Here is a 20,151-nt window from a genome sequence, read left to right as displayed (position 1 = left end):
GTCTTCGCTTTCATATGAGCCATTTCTGAAACCAATTGAATAATTAAAAGTCAGGTTATTAGCAATTGTTTCTACAAAATGGATAAGCGACAAGACTTTCGTCATGGACTGTATTTCAAGCGTGTCGTCATATGTCAGGACAAATGAGGAGTCAAATTTTACGCCGGATGTCCAAAGTATGTCGAAGTGATCGTATGTCGAGGTACCACTGTATATGGTTTTTTTTCTTTACACTCTGACCCAATAGCCTGTTATGTTCTGTTTTTTGAGCATATAGTTATCTGAAAAACTGTTAATATGTTACATTGATTTAGCCTGTTGTTCTCCATTTTACTATAATCACTTTAACAAATAATGTTTATTCTTGGTTTCTGATAAATTAAAAATCGAAACCCAAAAATGCAACTACAAGAAGAAAGGAGAAATTGAATCAAGTTGTCCAATATCAATATCTGCAATTACAAAAATGATTGACATACTACAATATTTTGGTTTATATGTATATAACTTGTAGGATTTTCTTGTAACAACAAAATCCATGTCAGCCCTTCTGCATCAGGCAAATGCAATATAATTTGTAATTTCACCTAATTTTGGTCACTCAAGTGGCCGGCGTATCAATCTATACCTCACGTCAACACAGGCTGGCAGGTAGTTATAATCTTGTCCATGAATGATCAACAAAGTGATAATAATAATCGCACGATCTCATCTACGTCTCCTCTACGTCGTGCAGAATCCATTTATGGAGATTTGGCTGGAGCGACTTATAGACCCTACCCACCGACGTCATAAAACCACGTGCTCGCTGTATGGTTCCGCCCACTTGTCCGTCATTTTGTCTCTGTATTAGCATTGGTTTCAATTGATCGAGGAATTTAAAATGCATTTCATGGAAGACCCGGTGCTTTCTGATGCCGTAAACTCACTGGATGTGTTGCATAAAAGGCGTTATGTGGAAAAGCTTCGTTCTATACAGTCGCCAGATCCATATTTGATACCTAAATCGATGATTTTTGACCAGCTGCCTTCGCCGTCTCTGCCTGACCCTGATATTTACAACTATCTTGTCCACACAAAATCAGCCTATTCTCACGAAAGTTTGAAAAACTTTAAGAGCTTGGAGGCTTATAAATGCTACGTTGCTGGTTGGGTGAAACAGGTCCTCGTACACGAAAATTCGGCAGGAATCTTGTGCTCGGAAGGAGAGTTACGAAATTTTCAATTCAAAATCTTTTGTTCTTGCTAACATCCACTGTCAAGTCTAATGTATTTCATGTCATTTGTCAATGGAGCTAGGGCTTTTAATGTTTATATGGTTCAGCGATAGCACTCTGACTACATATATACGTGTATGTTGTCGGCGATTAGCCTAGCAATGATCTTAATTGTGGTTGTCAGCCCAAAACCCTCTAAATATATATTAAATGCATTTTACCAGATATAAAATGACTACTACATAATCTGTGGTAATCGTTTGGAGCCCAGTTTTCTCGTCGAATTGCAGCAGCCCATCTCGCTCTCTCCTCTCCGTGTCTCTCGGAATCCGGTAGAACTTCAAGTCTCTCCGTCTATCTTCTCTGTTATTGCAACCGACCGCCACACACGCCTTCACCATTTTGATTATTAATGTTAACGAGCAGAAAAACACGCCGTAAATAGGAGGAATGTACGTAGTCGTAACAGGTCAACACGATGTGTTGACGGACAAGTGGGCGGCACCAGTCAGGAGAGCGGAGTTGTGACGTCACGTGGGTAGGGTCTATACTCAAGTGCAGTTTATTGTTCGAAAAATATAGTAATCTTTTCCCAGCCCTCAAATGCTTGTTTTTTTAAATTTTCATAGTAAAAATAAAAATTTGTATTTATATTTCTAGAGTTGGTAATGGCAATAATTACTTAAGTGCAAGAAGTGTAGTTCATCCTCTTTGTTTTCTAGAAAAGGGAGCGTCGACAGCTACCCCAATTGAAGCCCCCTCCCCTGCCTCCTTCCCCAATCCCTCCTCCCCTTGTTGACCAGCAGGTTGCATCCCACCCATGCAGCGCACAGCCTTTATAAGCTCTGCGCTTCAGTCTGCTCAGCCTTGCACTGTGGGTACAACAACACCCACTGAAGACAATCTCGGCTTGAATTCCACTTTTTTTCTCCCCCCCTACTTTTTTGTTTGTTTTGTTTTTATACTTAAGATGTCCGGAAACCCGCTCGCAAAGCTTCTGGTGGCGGCGTGCGTGTGCAGCGCAGTGGTCCTCGGGGTCCCCAAGAACAAAAGACAGAGTGGACAGTATCAGGTGTTCCCTGATTTCCATGACACGGAAGCTCTCAGTCCAGGTTGGTGAATGCATTTTTCAACTTTCATTTGTCAGTTTTGATTTTGGGTTCTTTTTGTTAATATTGAAAATGATGATGAGCATTCTTTTAATTCAATATGGGCTAAGCATTTCTATGTCCTGCCTTTACAACTATAGTAACGCTCACGTTCAAGTGAAAGTGTCAAATGGGGAAACTTTGTTTGACAATACATATTTATTATTGTTATTATTCTCAAACCAGCTTTTATTCCATATCTTTCATTTCCAGGTAAGGTCGAGTAATAGATTTTTCAATACTGTATGACATTTCTGCACATCACAACAACAATATGTTGATTAAGTATAAACATATATATCATATTTTGGGTCATCTAAGCAACAATATTAATATTTGGTATAGTGCAAGTCCACATAGGTGGATGCAGGGGTCGCGTTAACCGAATATTTTCCGTCGTTGACCGGTTTTTTAAAACGGTGACGGAAAAAACTGAAGTCCATCCGTCATTTTGACAGGTTGCAATTCACACCCCAGACCACAGGGTGGCAAGTGAGCATATTAATTAGCTATTGTCTCTCTTGATGCATGACGTCGTTGGCCTTACTCGGAAAAATGTCAAGGCAACTGAGTGTTTGTCTGGCACGGCCAGACTGTTCTCCCTGTATTTTTCAAACACTGAGAGAAAAGTCTGGGACACAGAGTGGGTACAAAATCAATCGACAAATCAGATTTGTTTATTTGCGTGACTTGTTCTTCACGAGCAACGTCACTCTTGCGCGCCGAAAGTCGTCTCTACAACAACACGGATGGCGGGAGAGCCGAGAATATGTTGCAATCGGCGGTAAATTCAGTTTTAAATGAGCTAAAACACATCGACACGAGACATTGACAACAGTCTGTCTCGCGCTCGCCATGTTGAATAAACTCCGTTCTCCTCGTATGTTTACTTCCGCGCGCAAGTCCCTCGTCCTGCCCTCGTCGCTTTGCTAACGGTACGTCTGCCCGTCGCTGATTGGTGCACTCCGCTGTCTGTTTGCCTCTTGTTAAGCTTGTTCGGACAGAATATTAATTAAAAATGAATGAAAACTAAATACTATTGAATATGTCATTATTATGATTTTAAAAATGTAAGTGACGGGTAAAAATAGATTATGACCGGATTTTTATGACACTGTCAGTCAAAATGACAGACAACGAAAAAGTCTAGCGCAACCTCTGGGTGGATGTCAGGTCTCAATTATAGTTATAAAAGCAAAATTAAAGTGAATAAAGAGAGAGATTCACTCTGTTTATGACCCGAAACAACACTAAAGTTGATCAATAAATTAAAAAAATATATTACCGGCAAGATTTTTATATTATCTTTTAATTTAAGCTATTTTTAAATGAAACAAATTAAAATAAATAAGAGAATATTGACTGTTTTCTTTTGTATCTAAAAATGTTTAAATCTTTTTTCTTTTTTTTTTAATAAATTATGAAAACATGTAAATAAGAGTACATTTACCATAAATTCTTTGCCTGCTATTGACAACAATAGATGTCCAATTCATCTAAACTAGGGGGACTGGCTGTGAATACTCATCTTTCAGCGCCATTGACAGTGCTAGATGTCCAATCCATTTTGACTGGGAGGGGCGAATGAACGAACGACTCATTCCCCCCTCCCAGTCAAAATGGATTGGATGTCTACTTGTGCCATCAATGGTAGCCAATGAGTTAATAGAAATCTCAATAATAATAGTAATTTCAAAATTGTCCGATATGCATGTGTGATACGTCATTGGAAAGCTTAAAATCTCAATTTTCTTGGGTAAAAAAAAATCAAACAGCAGGGCATTTAAAAAAAAAAAAAAAAAAAATTAAACCCCAAACCCTAACCCTAAGGTGAGAGCATGAGAGAGCATAATTAAAGACACCATGATTTTAACGAGATATTATCACGTACTTACCTTGTTTCGATCCCAAAACTCCATGTAGCATATCTGACCGAGTGTTAAGACACAGCTGTGAATGGCCACAGCCGTTTTTTACGGGATTTTATGGGTGAAACACGGTAATATAACAAGGGTCGCAATGCAGAAATCGCAGACATCAAGGAGTGGTCGGGGTTTTCTTTTTCAAATATTTATACTTTTAAATGTTTTTTTTTTCCTTTTCTATGTTTGGATCTATTATTATCATCTAAAATATCTGGGAAGTAACAAAAAACATACAATTAAACCATAGTTATGAAGTAGATATCCGTGACCTATTTACAGACACTATTATTTTCATTGTGATGTAATTTGTTTAAAAGTTTAAAATATGTGAGTGAATAATTTTATTTTATTTTTTTATTTTTTGTAAACTAAATATTAGAAATCAATTAATGATTTTAAGCTAAAAATGAGACATTTCAAATAATAAATATAATTACCCATCTTCTTTTTATGGCTGGGTTGAAACAAAAGTGTTTGCGCGGTGTCTGTAAACAGAGGTCTCCAGGGTAAAACGGACAAATTACAAATAGTCTGGGGGCTTAATGCGCCATGAAACTGCTATGGCAGCATATAGACATATTGTTCTATCAAAAACATTTTTTTGGGCTTAAAATACAGCAGTTTATTTTCAGCCTTGTCTGTGTTTTCCGCAATGTATATTTAACATGTTTTAATCAAGATATTCTTTTTAAAAATGTATTTTTTAAATTAAAAATATTTAGATAAAAGACGCAAAAATGAAAAATAACAGTAGCTTCATTTATTTATTTTCTTTTTACGTATATTAAAAAAAATTTTTTTAATTGTTTGAATAAAAAAACTGAAAATTTGTATTTATTTTATTTATTCACTGCCAGTTTCTCCCAGTCAAAATGGATTGGAGTCTACACACCTTTGTTCAAATAATGTAGCATAATTCTCACAAGAACTCAAATAAATACTCACTTGATATCAATAGAGTGTTGGGCAAAAATAATGTCAAAATAGGTATTTCTTCTTTTATTTTTTATATTGTGATATTAAACAATAAAAAAATAAAAATTCAGGGTGTACCCCGTCTATTCCCCATTGTTAGCTGGGATTGGCTCCAGCACCCCCGTGACCCTTGTGAGGATAAACGGCTCGGAAATTGAATGTATGAATGAATAAGTAAAAGTGCTTATGCATGTCCTGGAGTATTAATATTCGATTTTTTGAGAAAATTAAAATGAAAATTATGAAATTGATTGTGATTGATTATGATTTGATTCCTCATGTAGAACAGTCTGAGTCATATACTGTAATAACATGGTTATAAAGGTGTATTTACTAATATGCGCCATGATAATGTGCACCTCATGTACAACAGTCTGAGTCATATACTGTAATAACATGGTTATAAAGGTGTATTTACTAATATGCGCCATGATAATGTGCACTGTAGTTGGCTGCGAGGAGAACGGGCGCTCGTTCAGAGTGAACGAGCAATGGGAGAAACCTTACCGTGGCAGCACGTTGTTGTGTACCTGCAACGGAGCACAAGGCATTAAATGTAAAACCAAACCTGAAGGTCAGTTAGAGTTATTTTTTTGTATTATTATTTCCATTTTTTGCACCCTTACAAACTCCCGTACTGTTATTATACGTTGCTTCCTGTCTACTTTTATTAGTGGAGGAATCTTGTTATGATAAGTACAACGACCGGACATACCGGGTTGGTGAAACGTATGAGAGACCAAAGGACGGATTGTTGTGGGACTGCACTTGCATCGGATCTGGTCGGGGCAAGATCAGCTGCACCATCGGAAGTGAGTTAGCGGAAATGGATTGCATGTCTATGTGGTGCTAAAATTTGCTCCGCGTAGATCGTTGCCATGAAGGTGGAAGGTCTTACAAAATCGGAGACACCTGGCAGAGGCCTCATGACACAGCTGACTACATGTTGGAATGTGTTTGTCTTGGAAATGGCAAAGGAGAGTGGACTTGCAAGCCTGTGGGTAAGTAACAGTACATTAACTTAATATGATTTACTCATTTTCTATAGACGTCCAATCCATTTTGACTGGGAGAGGCGAATGAACGAATGTTCATTCGCCTCTCCCAGTCAAAATGGATTGACGTCTATTACCAGTCCATGGCATGAATGAGATAATAAAGCTGTTTTCCTCAGCTGAGCGGTGTTACGATAACAATGCTGCCTCATCGTACGTGGTGGGCGAGACCTGGGAGAAACCCTACCAAGGTTGGATGATGCTGGACTGTACATGTCTAGGCGAGGGGAACGGACGTATCACGTGTACTTCAAGGAGTAAGTAAAAACAAGTGCAGATACACTTTTGTTTGCTCATACACAGTTAAAAATAAAAAAAATTCCCATAGTCATGTTAGTTTACCGTAATTTTCGGGCTATAAACCCCTACTTTTTTCCATAATTTTTAATCCTGCGGCTTATAGTCCAGTGTGGTTTATTTGTTGATTTATTTGGGTTAATAGGTAACACTTTGACAGCAGCGTCAAAAGATCATGGGCATTAATGAATGCTTATGAAAGATATCATTAAGTGTCATTCGGTATATTATGTCACTAACTCCATTTATGTCCAGGTCGGATCTTTTACATCTATTCAAAAGTGATATAATTTGCCAGATGGCACAAAATGACATCTGTCATAAGCATTCATGAATGCTCATGGCAGTGTTATGTCATAAATACGATGGTCTTATGACAGTCTTATGGCGCTACTGTCAAAAAAAGTGTTACTAATTACCATAACTAGCAATTAATAAAATAACTGGAACAATAACTGAAGCAATAATTAGCACAGAACATGAATTTTGATTGTTATATACATCTGTTGCGCTGCAGTGCATGCTAGGAGGCATGTTGGACGAAAACAGTGTTGACAGGACGAGGCAGCAGAGGTTAACTGTCTCCTCCAAGGGGGCAGTGATAGCCAAATGAAGCTTCTTGAAGCAATGAAGCTTTGCAGCAAATTATGACAGTCTTAGGGGCCGTTTACATGGTGACTGTCCGAGAAGACGAAAAATTTCATGTTGCATTTATATGGTTCCGTCTCCATTCGTAAAATGTCGCAATTCCGCATGAAAACAATGTAGTATTCATGCAGATTTACAAGGTGACAGCGAATTATGCACTTTGACCTCTTCAGCCCGGAAGACAACATGCCCGCCAACTTCAAGCAATGGCATTTTCTTTTGTTCTCAAAGACACAAAAATGGAAACATTCAACATATTTAAATTAAAAATATTATAAAAACAGTAAATTAAAACCGATGTTCCGCCATATTTGCTGTTTTTAATGTTTAGTAGCACCGCTGCGCACGCCCAATGTGACGTGTACGAGTGCTGACGTTATTGGCGGGGTCATGCGCCGCGGGAGCTTTTGATATGCAAGCCACCTTCAAGCCCCCGCAATCGAATTCTTCCAGATTGGAGACAGGATTCCAAGGTTTGCGTCTTTGCCTTTGGTCTTTGCCGACACTATACGAACGCGAGGCCACTCTGCAACACAGTCATTGCGTCTTCGTGTCGCAGAGTAGCCATGTAAACTTATTATGCCGGTCAAATAGCGTGTAACCGGTTAATATCTCTTGGTCAAATTTGGTGGGTGGCGGCTTAAAGTCAGTTGCGCCGTATTGTCCGATAATTACGGTAAGCATTTAAATAGACGTACATAACTAAATTTTTTTAGTTCTCATAAGTAACTTATTATCAAGTTTTTGGATCATGCTTAGATATCTGAGTACAGTAGTACCTCTACTTACGAACGTCTCTACATACAGAATTTTCAGATTACAACATGCCCTAATGGGAAAATATCGCCTCTTGTTACTAAATACATTTCAGGATAAGAAAGGCAAAAATATAGTATGGGCTGCTACTCGCAGCTTCCAGAGATTACTGAACGCAACATACAGTACTTATAGCTGCTCTGCCATTTGGTTATTGTTTAGCATCTTCCTGGCTTCCATTTGGCTAAGAGCGACCTCTACTGTATGTGTATGTATGTATCCTAGCATCTTCTTTATTCGGCCCTCAGGCAATGAGCTTTTTGTGAGTGTATTAACTTTTATTCTTGACTCTATTCTTTATTTTTTACATGACTTAGACAGACTTTATTTGTCTTTTTGATTTGCATCATTAAGAAATTACATAATGCACAACTCTCATTTTATGTTTACTGTGCAATTATTTAATTGTAACATGTATTAATGGTGGCGTTTGACTTCTGGGCTGGGGGGGCACAACATGTTGATGACCCCATAACGCAGTGTCAGCAATAAAGTTAACTGACAAGAATATTTATAATAATAAGTTGAAAATGAGCGTTTTTTTGTTTCCGATCATTCTTGAGGGGAATTCTAAATCAGGCTGCTTGGGACAGCTATACTCGCCAAGATCGTCATCCATTGAATATGGTACGCCTGCCGGTGTCGTGCCAATGTAGTTACCCCAGTCAAAAATTGTATCCCCTGGGCGGAGCCATATGGAGGGAGATTTGTGTCTTCATTATTCGATTAAAAAAAATGTGTATGAATGCAAAAATAAATTTTTTTAAAAAACTGTTGAGAGCTTTTTTTTTTTTTGATTGCACTCAATTTTTTTGTTGAATGAAGCAACTTTTTTGATTGAAGTAATGTTTTTTTTTTTTTGCATTCGGGCCACATTTTGGCTAGGACATTTGTGCATTAATTATTCAATCAAAAAATAAGTTGCTTCAAACAAAAAATATATATTTTCAAACGAAAAATCATTTCAATCAAAAAAAAAAACAAACAAACAAACAAAAAAAACTATATCATAGAAAAAAAGTTTTTGAATGCGAAAAAATATTTGAGACTCAAATATTTGCATTTGAACACTTAATTTTTAAATAAAAAAGTTTGATTTTAGAAATCCTTTTTGTGTTTGGGTCATATTATGGGTAGGACTTTTGTGCCTAAATCATTCAATCCCCCCAAAAATTGCTTCAATCAAAAAATATATTTTCAAATAAAGAAAAAAATCATTTGAAAAATAAAATTCCCCTCTCCTAATTTTTTGTGTGTGTAAATAATATGCAAAGCAAATGACCGTCTAAGGTGCTTGTCACATGATCTGTTCGAAAAATAATTTTGACCCATTATAAACATATCTTTTTTTGTTCATTTCATTCATTTTGTTGTTTGCTTTAATGCTTTACAACCTTTTTTTATATATATTATATATAGGAAAGTCAATTACATGCAATTACACTTTTCGGCCACCGGGGGGCCTGGCCCCTTAAACTCCGCTTATGCGTGTATTTGCTACATGTTCTGAAGCATTTTCATGCTTTATAAAAGATTTATGTCTGAATTTTGGCAGGCACCATTGACTCGCGCTAGCTTAGCCACTCCGGAGACCTGAAACTAACAAATAACTGACGAACTGCACGGAATTTTGAAATCTACTTCACCAATGAATTAAACCCCGCTAACTTGAAGATTAAAGAGCATACGACAAGAGAAAAAAATTCTTAAATAGCATTATTATGTGAATTAGAATCATATTTTGAGACGATTCGACTATATACAACAATTTAGCAAAGCGCAGATGACGAGAAATTAGTCTTTTAATCTGCCGGTTAGCCACGCCTACCATTATAGGGCTCTAGCGTCCCCAACAGGTGGATGACGTCAGCGGGAGACTGGGCTCATCAGATTTACTATTCAACCCATTGGGGGGGAATTATTCAGAACGAGGAAAACGCGACGAAGAAAGCCGTACAATGTCATTGTTTCAGTCTCTCTACTCCAATATTTTTACAGGATATTCTTTTCATCCAAGTATTTTTCCCCAATAGCTAAATAAATGGCTTGAGAAGGAGCAGTCAGCCCGTTGCGGGGGAACTATTCACAACGAGGAAAACGCGGTGAAGAGAGCTGCAAAATGTCATTGTTTCTGTCTCTTTACTTCAATATTTTTACAGGATATTCTTTTTATCCAAGTATTTTCCTCAATAGCTAAATAAATGGCATGGTCATGAGTCATGACAAATAACAGTCTTGTGCTAAATGGAATATGAAATAATAAAAATTCAGTTATTCAGGACGACATGGCAAAATTACTCCATAATTGTCAAAACTGTCGACTTCACCATTACTGTCGCACCTCCCGAATGATATTTTATGACACCTAAATCGGACATATGTCATTTCCCTTCCCCGGCTTCTGAGAATGTAAACAAACCAAGAGGCGTGACAGCTAGCCGACATGCTAACCCGAACCGTATGATGTTTCAAAGTCTTCGAAGCGGAAAATCACACATAACTAGCCCGGATGTTTTGACATGACGACTAGGTTGTCGATTGTCTTCGCCGGAGAGCAATTTACAGCTCGTTCCCCGGAGGAGGGCGGCTGCAGCTGTTGTGCAGCTAACGTGCAGCTAATGTGCGTGAGGAGAGCTTTTTACATGCCTATCAATGATCAAACATAACTAGTCCTTTATTTAAAGAAAGTTTGTAGTGTTTACTTTGTCGTCGCTGTATTCGTATTTGCCATAACACAAAACAAGATGTTTACTCACTTCCTCGTAAGTCCAATGTTCCCACAGTAGTAGGGCTTGTTTTGGCCAATATCCATGGTGAATGGAAACCTTTTGAAACTCCAAAAAGGAGTACACGCCTCTCCCTCATACAGCAAGATTTTTCTGCAGCCGTTTGGCTGGCATGATGCGAAGAATAAACGTATTAATCCACAAAATCAGACGAATCCTTAGTCATTTTCATACAACAGTACGGCTGTATAGTGGATAGGACTCCTTCTCCCGTACACGTAACAGCGCCCTCCTCCTCAATGCGAGACCGAAGCCGGAAGTCACTCATTTTCATGGCGCGGGATTAAAAAAACTAAATAAATATAGCGATCGCTTCCACACACATCCAAGGGGTCCATATCATTCAGGAGCATAAAATACCGCGTGTATTATGAAATAAACATGCTTTTTCGTGTCACATGCACTTTATTAAGCATAATGTCTAAAAATTCTTAACTTCTCCTTTAAGTTCTGCCAAGTCATTTTGAGTGTAGCTGATTCTGACTTTCCTCGCTTTCTGAGCAGACCGCTGCAATGACCAGGACACCAGAACTTCCTACCGCATTGGAGACACCTGGTCCAAGAATGACGCCAACGGGAACACGCTGCAATGCTTATGTTTGGGAAACGGTCGTGGGGAATGGAAGTGTGAGCGCCACAATGCGGGACAAGGTGAGAAAAGAAACCTAGGACCCTTATGTCATCCGTCATACCAGCTGGTTACAACTTCTATTACTTGGATCTTCAACAGGAACCGGTACGGTAGTGGTGAGCCCTCTCACCCCTCAGGTGCAACCGGAGCTCACTATTGAAGGGACCTGTCGCACTGACTCCGGAGCCACGTACTACGATGGACAGCGTTGGATCAGGAACCAGGGCAGCAAGCAGATGCTTTGTACTTGTCTGGGTAATGGTGTCAGCTGTCAAGAGTGGGGTGAGTGAAACGATATTGCTTTTCTTCCTGGGATTTGTAATGACTTGTCAGTAAACACAAAATTTCGCAATTCCTAATGTTCAGAGGCTCGAAATCAGGTGTACAGCGGCAATTCCAACGGCCAGCCATGTGTCTTCCCGTTTGTTTTCATGGGGAAGACCTACTACTCCTGCACTACCGACGGTCGCTCGGATGGCCAACTATGGTGCTCGACCACTTCAGACTATGAGCGGGACGAACAGTACTCTTATTGTACTGAGAAGAACGGTAAGAATAATTTATGATGGTGACTGCAACCATGTTTTTGCGAAATAATTTCTCATTTTGCACTATTGGATCAAACAGCCATCGTGGCTACACGAGGAGGCAACTCCAACGGCGCCCTTTGCCACTTCCCCTACCTTTACAGCGGCCGAAACTACACCGATTGCACCTCGGACGGCCGTCGCGATAACATGAAGTGGTGCGGAACTACGTATAACTACGATGCTGATCAACACTTTGGATTCTGCCCAATGGCTGGTGAGTTTTCTGGTATCTGACGTGAAGTATGTTTGTGTTTTACTGGGTAACTGGCATCCACATTGCTGGACAAAGTTGAACTCATACAGAAACAAATCAATACACACATGAGTCATGTGTTTGTCCTTATTGCCTGTGTTCACAGCCCACGAAGAGGTGTGCACAACCAACGAGGGAGTCATGTACCGCGTGGGAGACAAATGGGACAAACGCCATGACGTCATGGGTCACATGATGGAGTGCACGTGCCTCGGCAACGGTCGTGGGGAGTGGAATTGCATCGCTTACTCACAGCTGCGAGGTGAAATCTGGCCGCTAGATGTCAGGAAACAGCTCATGTGTCAACAGGGTGTGTTCATCTCTTACCTTTGCGTCTGCAGATCAGTGTATTGTGGAGGGTTTGACCTATGATGTCAACCAGGAGTTCTCCAAGCGCCACGATGAGGGCTACATGATGAACTGTACCTGTTATGGACAGGGTCGGGGACGTTGGAAGTGTGACGCTATTGGTAAAAGAGTAAACTTTTATGACTCGTACTACAGACTAGACATGTGCCGATTACCGGTTTCAAGGTATACCGTGGTATGAAAACGTGAAGGTTTTAAAAACCGCAAAGATTTTCCATCATACCGTCCCTAAGGTAGTAGCTTTTTTTATGTCCCAAAAATGCATGGCAAAAGGGTGGCTGCCGAGGAGGTGACGACCCATCTTCAGCTTTCGGGCAGAGGGCAACAGATTTTGATTTAAAATGTCCTGGTATTTCAAAGCATTCATGATGCCATGCACCCTAACAAGGTTCCCAGGGCCTTTGGAAGCGAAACAGCCCCACAGCATCACTGACCCACCCCCATACTTCACAGTGGGTATGAGGTGCTTTTCAGCAAAGCACACGGTCCCAGTTGAAGCCTGGGACCGTGTGCTTTGGTCAGATGACATGCCATGCACCCTAACAAGGTTCCCAGGGCCTTTGGAAGCGAAACAGCCCCACAGCATCACTCATACTTCACAGTGGGTATGAGGTGCTGTCTACACGCCAACACTCTGTTTGGGAGTCATGCACGGAGAAAACCTTTCCTCACTAACAATCATAAACACAAACGTCTGGAGTTCACCAAGCGCTATTGGGGCTTCAACTGGGACCGTGTGCTTCGGTCAGATGAGACCAAGATTGAGCTTTTTGGCAACAAACACTCTAAGTGGGTCTGGCGTGCCACGAAAGATGCGCATGCTGAAAAGCACCTCATACCCACTGTGAAGTATAGGGGTGGGTCAGTGACCCTAAACATATGGCCAAATCTACACAGAAATGGTTCAGCAGACACAAAATCAAGCTCCTCCCATGGCCATCTCAGTCCCCAGACCTTGTTTTGTTGGCAAAAGGGGGTTGTACAAAGTATTAACACCAGGGGTGCTAATAATGGTGACACACATTATTTGATGTCAAATAATTATTTCTTTATGTGGGATTTTTTCCCCACTGAATAAATGCACTTGTATTGAAGGTTGGATTTTTCTCTTTTTTTCCATTAAGGTCCCATATTATTTGAATTAAAAAAAAATATATATATATTAGAAGCTAAAAAACACATCTTAACCAGGGGTGCCAATAATTATGGAGGGCACTGTATATATATATTTATTTTTAAACCCAGATATCTCAAAGTAACACATTTTGGAGCTGTAATTGCAATACCGTGATACCGTGATATTTTGGCTTAACGTTATCATACTGTCAGAATATCATACCGGCACATGCCTACTACAGAATTTCTGCCAATGTGTTGTTGAAAAAAAAAAAACGCATAACCATATGTCATTCTCATCTGCTACAGATCAGTGTCAGGAGCCACAGACAAGGGCGTTCTATCAAATCGGCGAGTCATGGGACAAAGTCATCCACGGCATCCACTATCGCTGTTATTGCTATGGCAACGGCATTGGAGAAATGAGGTGTGAGCCCCAGCAGGATTACCAAGGTAGGAACCAATTAAATCTCAAGAACATTTCCTTCTTCTTCTTACCCATTTACATAATGTCAAATTTTGTACTGTACCCGCAGCAACATTTTTGGGCTCCCGATACCGATGTCGGTACTGTGCTTTTTTGTTGTTGTTTTTTTTAAACACTTTTAAAACCGTAGGACGGGACCAACAACCAGAAGAAAAAAAACAATCTCTGTGCCTATTCAACTTAGTGTCGTGCTTTCGTATGTTACTAGTTGCAACATACCAAAAAATCTTTGTAGAAGTCCCAAAAAATGACGCCAAAAGAGTTAGGCAGACACAGTAAATAATGGCGAGCATAGGACTCAAGTGTTATGTCACACTGTGAGAGAGTTTGTGTGTTGGTTGTTCGGTTGTGCCAAAGTGTCACAAAAGCCATCTTTCACCCACACTAACACTGCCTTGTTAACATACTGAATGTTGCTTCCAGCTTCTCCCTCTCATCCAGTCTCACCGCAACTTTCCAGGTGGTCACAGGCCAGTTCAGGTCATCATCACAGAGGCGGGCAAGCAGCCTGACTCGCACCCGATACAGTGGAACCCTCCCTCATCTGTTCAGATCACGCAGTACATCCTTAAATGGAAGATTGTGAGTTAACCGTTTTATCCTTGAATTATGATTTCTTTTTTTAATATCAGGAATAAACAAGGTTTAGTCAAGATCAAAACTTTTGATTGTCAAGACTACGACCAAATCAAGACCAAGACTGAGTCTTTCTAGAATCAAGTCTCAGACCAGAAAAAGACCGTCAAAATTAGCTAAGAATCTAGACCTTAGGTGTAAAACACTACCTACAAATGTCACTATTGCAGGACAGTCTGATGTTGTGATAGCTTCAAATAAAAGTAGTCATCATTGATCTCTTCTCCGTTGCTAGAAAAATTCCCGTAACCCCTGGAAAGAGGTCGTCGTTCCCGGCCACCTCAACTCCTACACCATCTCCGGTCTGCGTCCTGGGGTCACCTACGAGGGTCAACTGATTAGCATGTTACGCTATGGACAACGCGAGGTCACGCGTTTCGATTTCACCACCACCCACGGTTCTTGTGAGTAAACCTGACAAGTTTCCAAGGAATAAAAGACGAATATCCGCTGAATGTAAGGCAATTGAAGTAAGCAATATGGTATATCCATTTTTGTCTCAAGTGGAAACATCTGAAGGAGAGACGAACAAACCTCCCCCGCTGGTGGACACCTCCGAATCCGTGACTGAAATCACGTCAAACAGCTTCGTGGTGTCTTGGACGTCAGCGTCGTCCACCATTTCCGGTTTCAGGGTTGAGTACGAGCTTAGTGAACAGGGAGCACAACGCCAAGTCTTGGGTAAATAGAAAGAACGACGTTGTCCAAACGTGGCACTCAACTGCGGATGCGTTCAACTTTACACGTCGTGTTTCAGACCTTCCTCGAACGACCACCTCTGTCACCATCGGCGACCTTCTGCCAGGGCGCCGATACAACGTGAATGTTTACGAGCTTCCAGATGACGGAGACGCCACTCTCATCCTGTCCACAACCCAGACAACAGGTAGAGTTAAAACATTTCTGACTGCGCATTGTGAAAGTAAGTGATAGAAAAGTCCTTTTCATTTCTTCACAGCTCCTGACACTCCTGCTCGTCACACTATCGATGACGTTGGCGAGACATCAATCCGCATCAGATGGTCCAGACCTCAAGCTCCTATTACTGGTAAACCACTTCTCATTTTATATCTTTCGCAGGCTTGCAAGCACATTCCTGTAATGTTTCTGGTAAATTCCTGAAGAAGCAGTGTTGTTTTTGCCAGCCCTTTTAATTTTCACTTCAGTCAAAGTCTTTTGGACAATAATACTGATTAGTCTCAGTCATATTTTAGTCATTGCAAAATGTGTTTGTTTTCGTATAGTTTTTGTTGATAAACACTCTAGACTAATTTCCTCTTGTTTTAGTCGACGTTTACTAAAAATGTTTTCGTCTGCAAAGTTAAGTAAAAAAAATATTCCAAAACTAAATATGTTTACTAACTATTTCGAATGAACATTGACAGACGAGCACATATTGTAGTGTCTACAAGAGCAACGCCAACTTCCTGATAATACACAATAGGCAATAAAACGGGTACATTATTTTCAATTAATTATATCCACGTGGACGCCACGAGGTGCATGTAAAAAAAAGTTGTCGGAGAGTTTAGAGGAAACCTGCCATTAGCCTTAGCCGAATGCTAACTCAAACTCGAATACTGTGCTAACGCTATGAGTTACATTTAAGCCCCTTTCACACGCTCCGAAACGCCAGGAATATTGGGGAATTTAACCGTGCAGCAGTTGTATGTGAAAACAATTTCCCGGGTCGACTGACACGGAGATTACGCGGACATTTCACGGGTCCCGTCTTAGTATAATGTCCGGTACTTTCCCGTGAAGCGGTGCGCGTGAAAGCAGGAGTTAAATTCTCGGGTCACAGCATGAAGGCTGATCTCGTAAATATCATGGCGGGCTGATTGTCACTTCCTCCCTCTTTGCAGTTAGACGGAAAGCGGTGAACAAGCATCGCAATTATCAGCATACCAAGCTGGAAATAGCGAAATTAAAACTGAAAAAATAACTAATTAAATTGCTACGTGATTGTAGAGCCAAGGAAGAAAGTGTATCGTCCGTCTTTGGAAGTGTGTGGTTTTGTTGTTGTTGCTGATGTTAGGGTCCGCTACTGCGGAAAGAAAAGTTGTACTTCAAAGCACAAAACAACAGAGGTATGCGTTCAAGGGTTTATTAACACTAGAACTACTAAGGGTGGATCAGCTGATACAAATCACTTTTGTTACCAGAGAAGGGTCATCTGACTCTAATAAGCATATCTCTTGTGAGCATTGAGGTCCTCATTAGTCTTTCATATTCACACTCGCAAAACCACAGGGTTGGATTGCTCCAATTAGCATCTTGAGTGTTTGCAGGGCAGGCCTGCCTTGGCTTTGTCGGACAGTGGACCAGTCAGGCAGGCAATCAGGCGGACAACCATTTTACAGTAAATACTGTATACTGAAGCTTGTGTTTGCTGTGGCAAAACAGCTATTTGAGATGCTGTGGAAAGTTCTTTGGTCATTGTGTGCTTCACCATAATAAACTGTGACCCTTGACAACTGAATGTTAGACTTGTCAAGACAAAGTTAAGGTGCTTGATGGGATTTGTCCCAGATGTTCTAAATACAAAAATAAACGCGATCGCTGAAAAGGGGGAATTACACAATGCGTCCGTGAAAGTAGAACCGAGGAAGAGAGTCCATTGTCCATCTTTGGAAATGTGTGGTATATTTTGTTGCCGATGTTAGGGTCCGCTATTGCCGAAACAAGGTTGTACTTCAAAGCAGAAAACAACAGAGGGATCCGTTCAAGGGTTTATTAAATACAAAAATACACGTGATTATGGAGAAGGGGGAAAAACACAATGGGTCCGTGACAGTAGGTCGACGGGGATCAATAAAATACTAACCTAAGCGGTAGGCAGAGAGCCAATAAGACAACAAAACAAAGCCAGCGGGATTCTTCCTTCCCAAGCCAGCGAGATTCTTCCTTCCACCCTGCTCTTGGATCGCCTGGGCTTAAATACAGTCTTGATGAGCTTGAATTGGCTGCAGTTACGACTTCGGGAATGCTTCCTCCGGAACAAAACATGATTTGACCAACACTGTGACAGACGATGCCGACCAAAAATGATGTAATGTCCAGCTAATAAAATCGCGCCAGCAGCCCTCCCTTCACAGAGAGCGCCAGTGGGCAACACGCGTCATTCTCGGGATATCTCTACATGTGTGAAAGCAACGACGCGAGTAAATCCCCTGTCAATTTACATGGGAATTTCCCTGGATATGTGTGTGAAAAGGGCTTTAGTGTGTGATGATCAATCAGCGCAGACCTTTAAATGCCAGAGCAACATTGCATATTCTCTCTGTCAAAGATAGAAAACAAATCTTACCATGCGTGGAAGCCTGGAAAGCTGCAGCACGTCACGACTGACACAACCAGACGCTGCTACGAGGCAGGCTAACGACACATAAAATGTCACAAAATGTTAACGTGTCACGGAAACTATTGTGAATTTTCATCTCGTCAGACGAAAACTGTCATTTGTCTCATTATGTTTTAGTCCCCCAAAATACGTTTTTTAGCTCACTATCATTTCGTCATCATCATGAAAAAATTGTTTGTTGCAGAAATATTTTCGTTATCGTCATCGTTGACGAAAACAACACAGTTGAGGAGTTTGATGACTGTCTGTCTATGTGCTCCATCAGGTTACCGCGTAGTATACACGCCTTCATTAGAGGGCAGCAGCACCGAGCTGAACCTGCCAGACTCGGAGACCTCCGTGACCCTGGTTGACCTTCACCCGGGTGTGCTGTACAACATCAGCATCTTTGCTGTGGAAGAGAACCTGGAGAGCGAGCCTGTTTTTGTCCAGGTCCAAACCACCGGATCCTCTAAACCAGGTACTTTTGAAGAATAAATACGCAAACAGTAGAGATGTTTTTTACGACCTGAGAACATCGTGGCCCCGGAATGACCTCTCTCTTTCTTGCGGTGTTCTTGGAAACAGAAAAGAATGTGCACACAATCAACAAACACAAAGAAATACACTCTTTCAGTTCTTATCACATCAGCAGCTGGATTATTGAATTGTCAGGCGAAAAAAAACACTGTTTATCAGTCTTTCAAAAGTAAAACCAGATGCTGAAGGGAATGGTTTTGTTGAAGAAAATTTCTCTTTTATCGTCAATTTAACCATTTCGGGACATTGGCCAGTACAGTGGACAACTATTCACAAGTCACTTTTACCTTTATGAATAAAATCACTTAAGGGCAAGTGACTATTTCTGGTCATTTATAAAAACCTAAATATTAGCAATTATTATTCTATTTTTTAAAAAAAATATTAATCATTATTGTATTTTTTAGGGCTGTCAAAATTATTGCGTTAACGGGCGGTAATTAACTTTTTAAATTAATCACGTTAATATATTTGACGCAATTAACGCACATGCCCCACTCAAACAGATTAAAATGACAGCAAAGGGTCATGTGCACTTGTTACGTGTGTTTTTTGGAGTTTTGTCGCCCTCTGCTGGCGCTTGGGTGCGACTGATTTTATGACCATGAGAATTGTGTAATTATTGACATCAACAATGGCGACCTACTAGTTTATTTTTTGATTGAAAATTTTACAAATTTTATTAAAACGAAAACACTAGGAGAGGTTTTAATATAAAATTTCTATAACTTGTACTAACATTTATCTTTTAAGAACTACAAGTCTTTCTATCCATGGATCGGTTTAACAGAATGTTCATGTTGATGCCATCTTGTTGATTTATTGTTATAATAAACAAATACAGTACTTATGTACAGTATGTTGAATGTATATATTCGTCTTGTGTCTTATCTTTCCATTCCAACAATAATTTACAGAAAAATATGGCATATTTTATAGATGGTTTGAATTGCGATTAATTAATTTTTAAGCTGTGATTAACTCAATTAAAAATTTCAATCGTTTGACAGCCCTAGTATTTTTATATATGGCGGAAAACACAGACAAGGCTGAAAAAGCAGTTTCTGCTCTTGCACCCCTCTTTAAAATAAGCTGCTGTATTTTAAGCCAAAAGAACTGTTGTGTTTGATAGAACAATATGTCTATATGCTGCCATAGCAGTTTCGTGGCGCATTAAGCCCCCGAACTATTTTTAATTTGTCCGTTTTACCCTGGAGACCCCCGTTTATGGACACAAACATACCAGCCATAAAAAGTAGGTATGTAATTATATTTATTATTCAAAATGTCTATCATTTTTAGCTTAGAATCATTAATTG

The 20,151-nt window shown here is 40.1% G+C and overlaps 1 protein-coding gene across 2 annotated transcripts in view; it reads left to right on the top strand.

Moving 5' to 3' along the window:
• The first annotated feature begins 2,073 nt into the window (after positions 1-2,073).
• fn1b (fibronectin 1b) overlaps positions 2,074-20,151 on the top strand; it is a 42,997-nt gene continuing 24,919 nt past the window's right edge. For both annotated transcript variants that reach the window (XM_057830904.1, XM_057830896.1), the window contains exons 1-18: positions 2,074-2,329; positions 5,714-5,839; positions 5,940-6,077; positions 6,135-6,266; positions 6,440-6,577; positions 11,372-11,518; positions 11,598-11,780; positions 11,865-12,047; positions 12,126-12,302; positions 12,448-12,603; positions 12,683-12,811; positions 14,136-14,279; positions 14,774-14,895; positions 15,185-15,353; positions 15,454-15,630; positions 15,707-15,835; positions 15,908-15,997; positions 18,579-18,773. In XM_057830904.1, coding sequence (XP_057686887.1) covers positions 2,188-2,329; positions 5,714-5,839; positions 5,940-6,077; positions 6,135-6,266; positions 6,440-6,577; positions 11,372-11,518; positions 11,598-11,780; positions 11,865-12,047; positions 12,126-12,302; positions 12,448-12,603; positions 12,683-12,811; positions 14,136-14,279; positions 14,774-14,895; positions 15,185-15,353; positions 15,454-15,630; positions 15,707-15,835; positions 15,908-15,997; positions 18,579-18,773 — 2,677 coding nt within the window. In that variant the 5' untranslated portion in view covers positions 2,074-2,187. The remainder of the gene's footprint in view (positions 2,330-5,713; positions 5,840-5,939; positions 6,078-6,134; positions 6,267-6,439; positions 6,578-11,371; positions 11,519-11,597; positions 11,781-11,864; positions 12,048-12,125; positions 12,303-12,447; positions 12,604-12,682; positions 12,812-14,135; positions 14,280-14,773; positions 14,896-15,184; positions 15,354-15,453; positions 15,631-15,706; positions 15,836-15,907; positions 15,998-18,578; positions 18,774-20,151) is intronic.

This window comes from Corythoichthys intestinalis, chromosome 1, assembly GCF_030265065.1.
Source record: "Corythoichthys intestinalis isolate RoL2023-P3 chromosome 1, ASM3026506v1, whole genome shotgun sequence".
Taxonomy (NCBI): domain Eukaryota; kingdom Metazoa; phylum Chordata; class Actinopteri; order Syngnathiformes; family Syngnathidae; genus Corythoichthys; species Corythoichthys intestinalis.
Note: the sequence above shows the minus strand (reverse complement) of the source record. Positions and strands in the feature narration are given on the sequence as shown.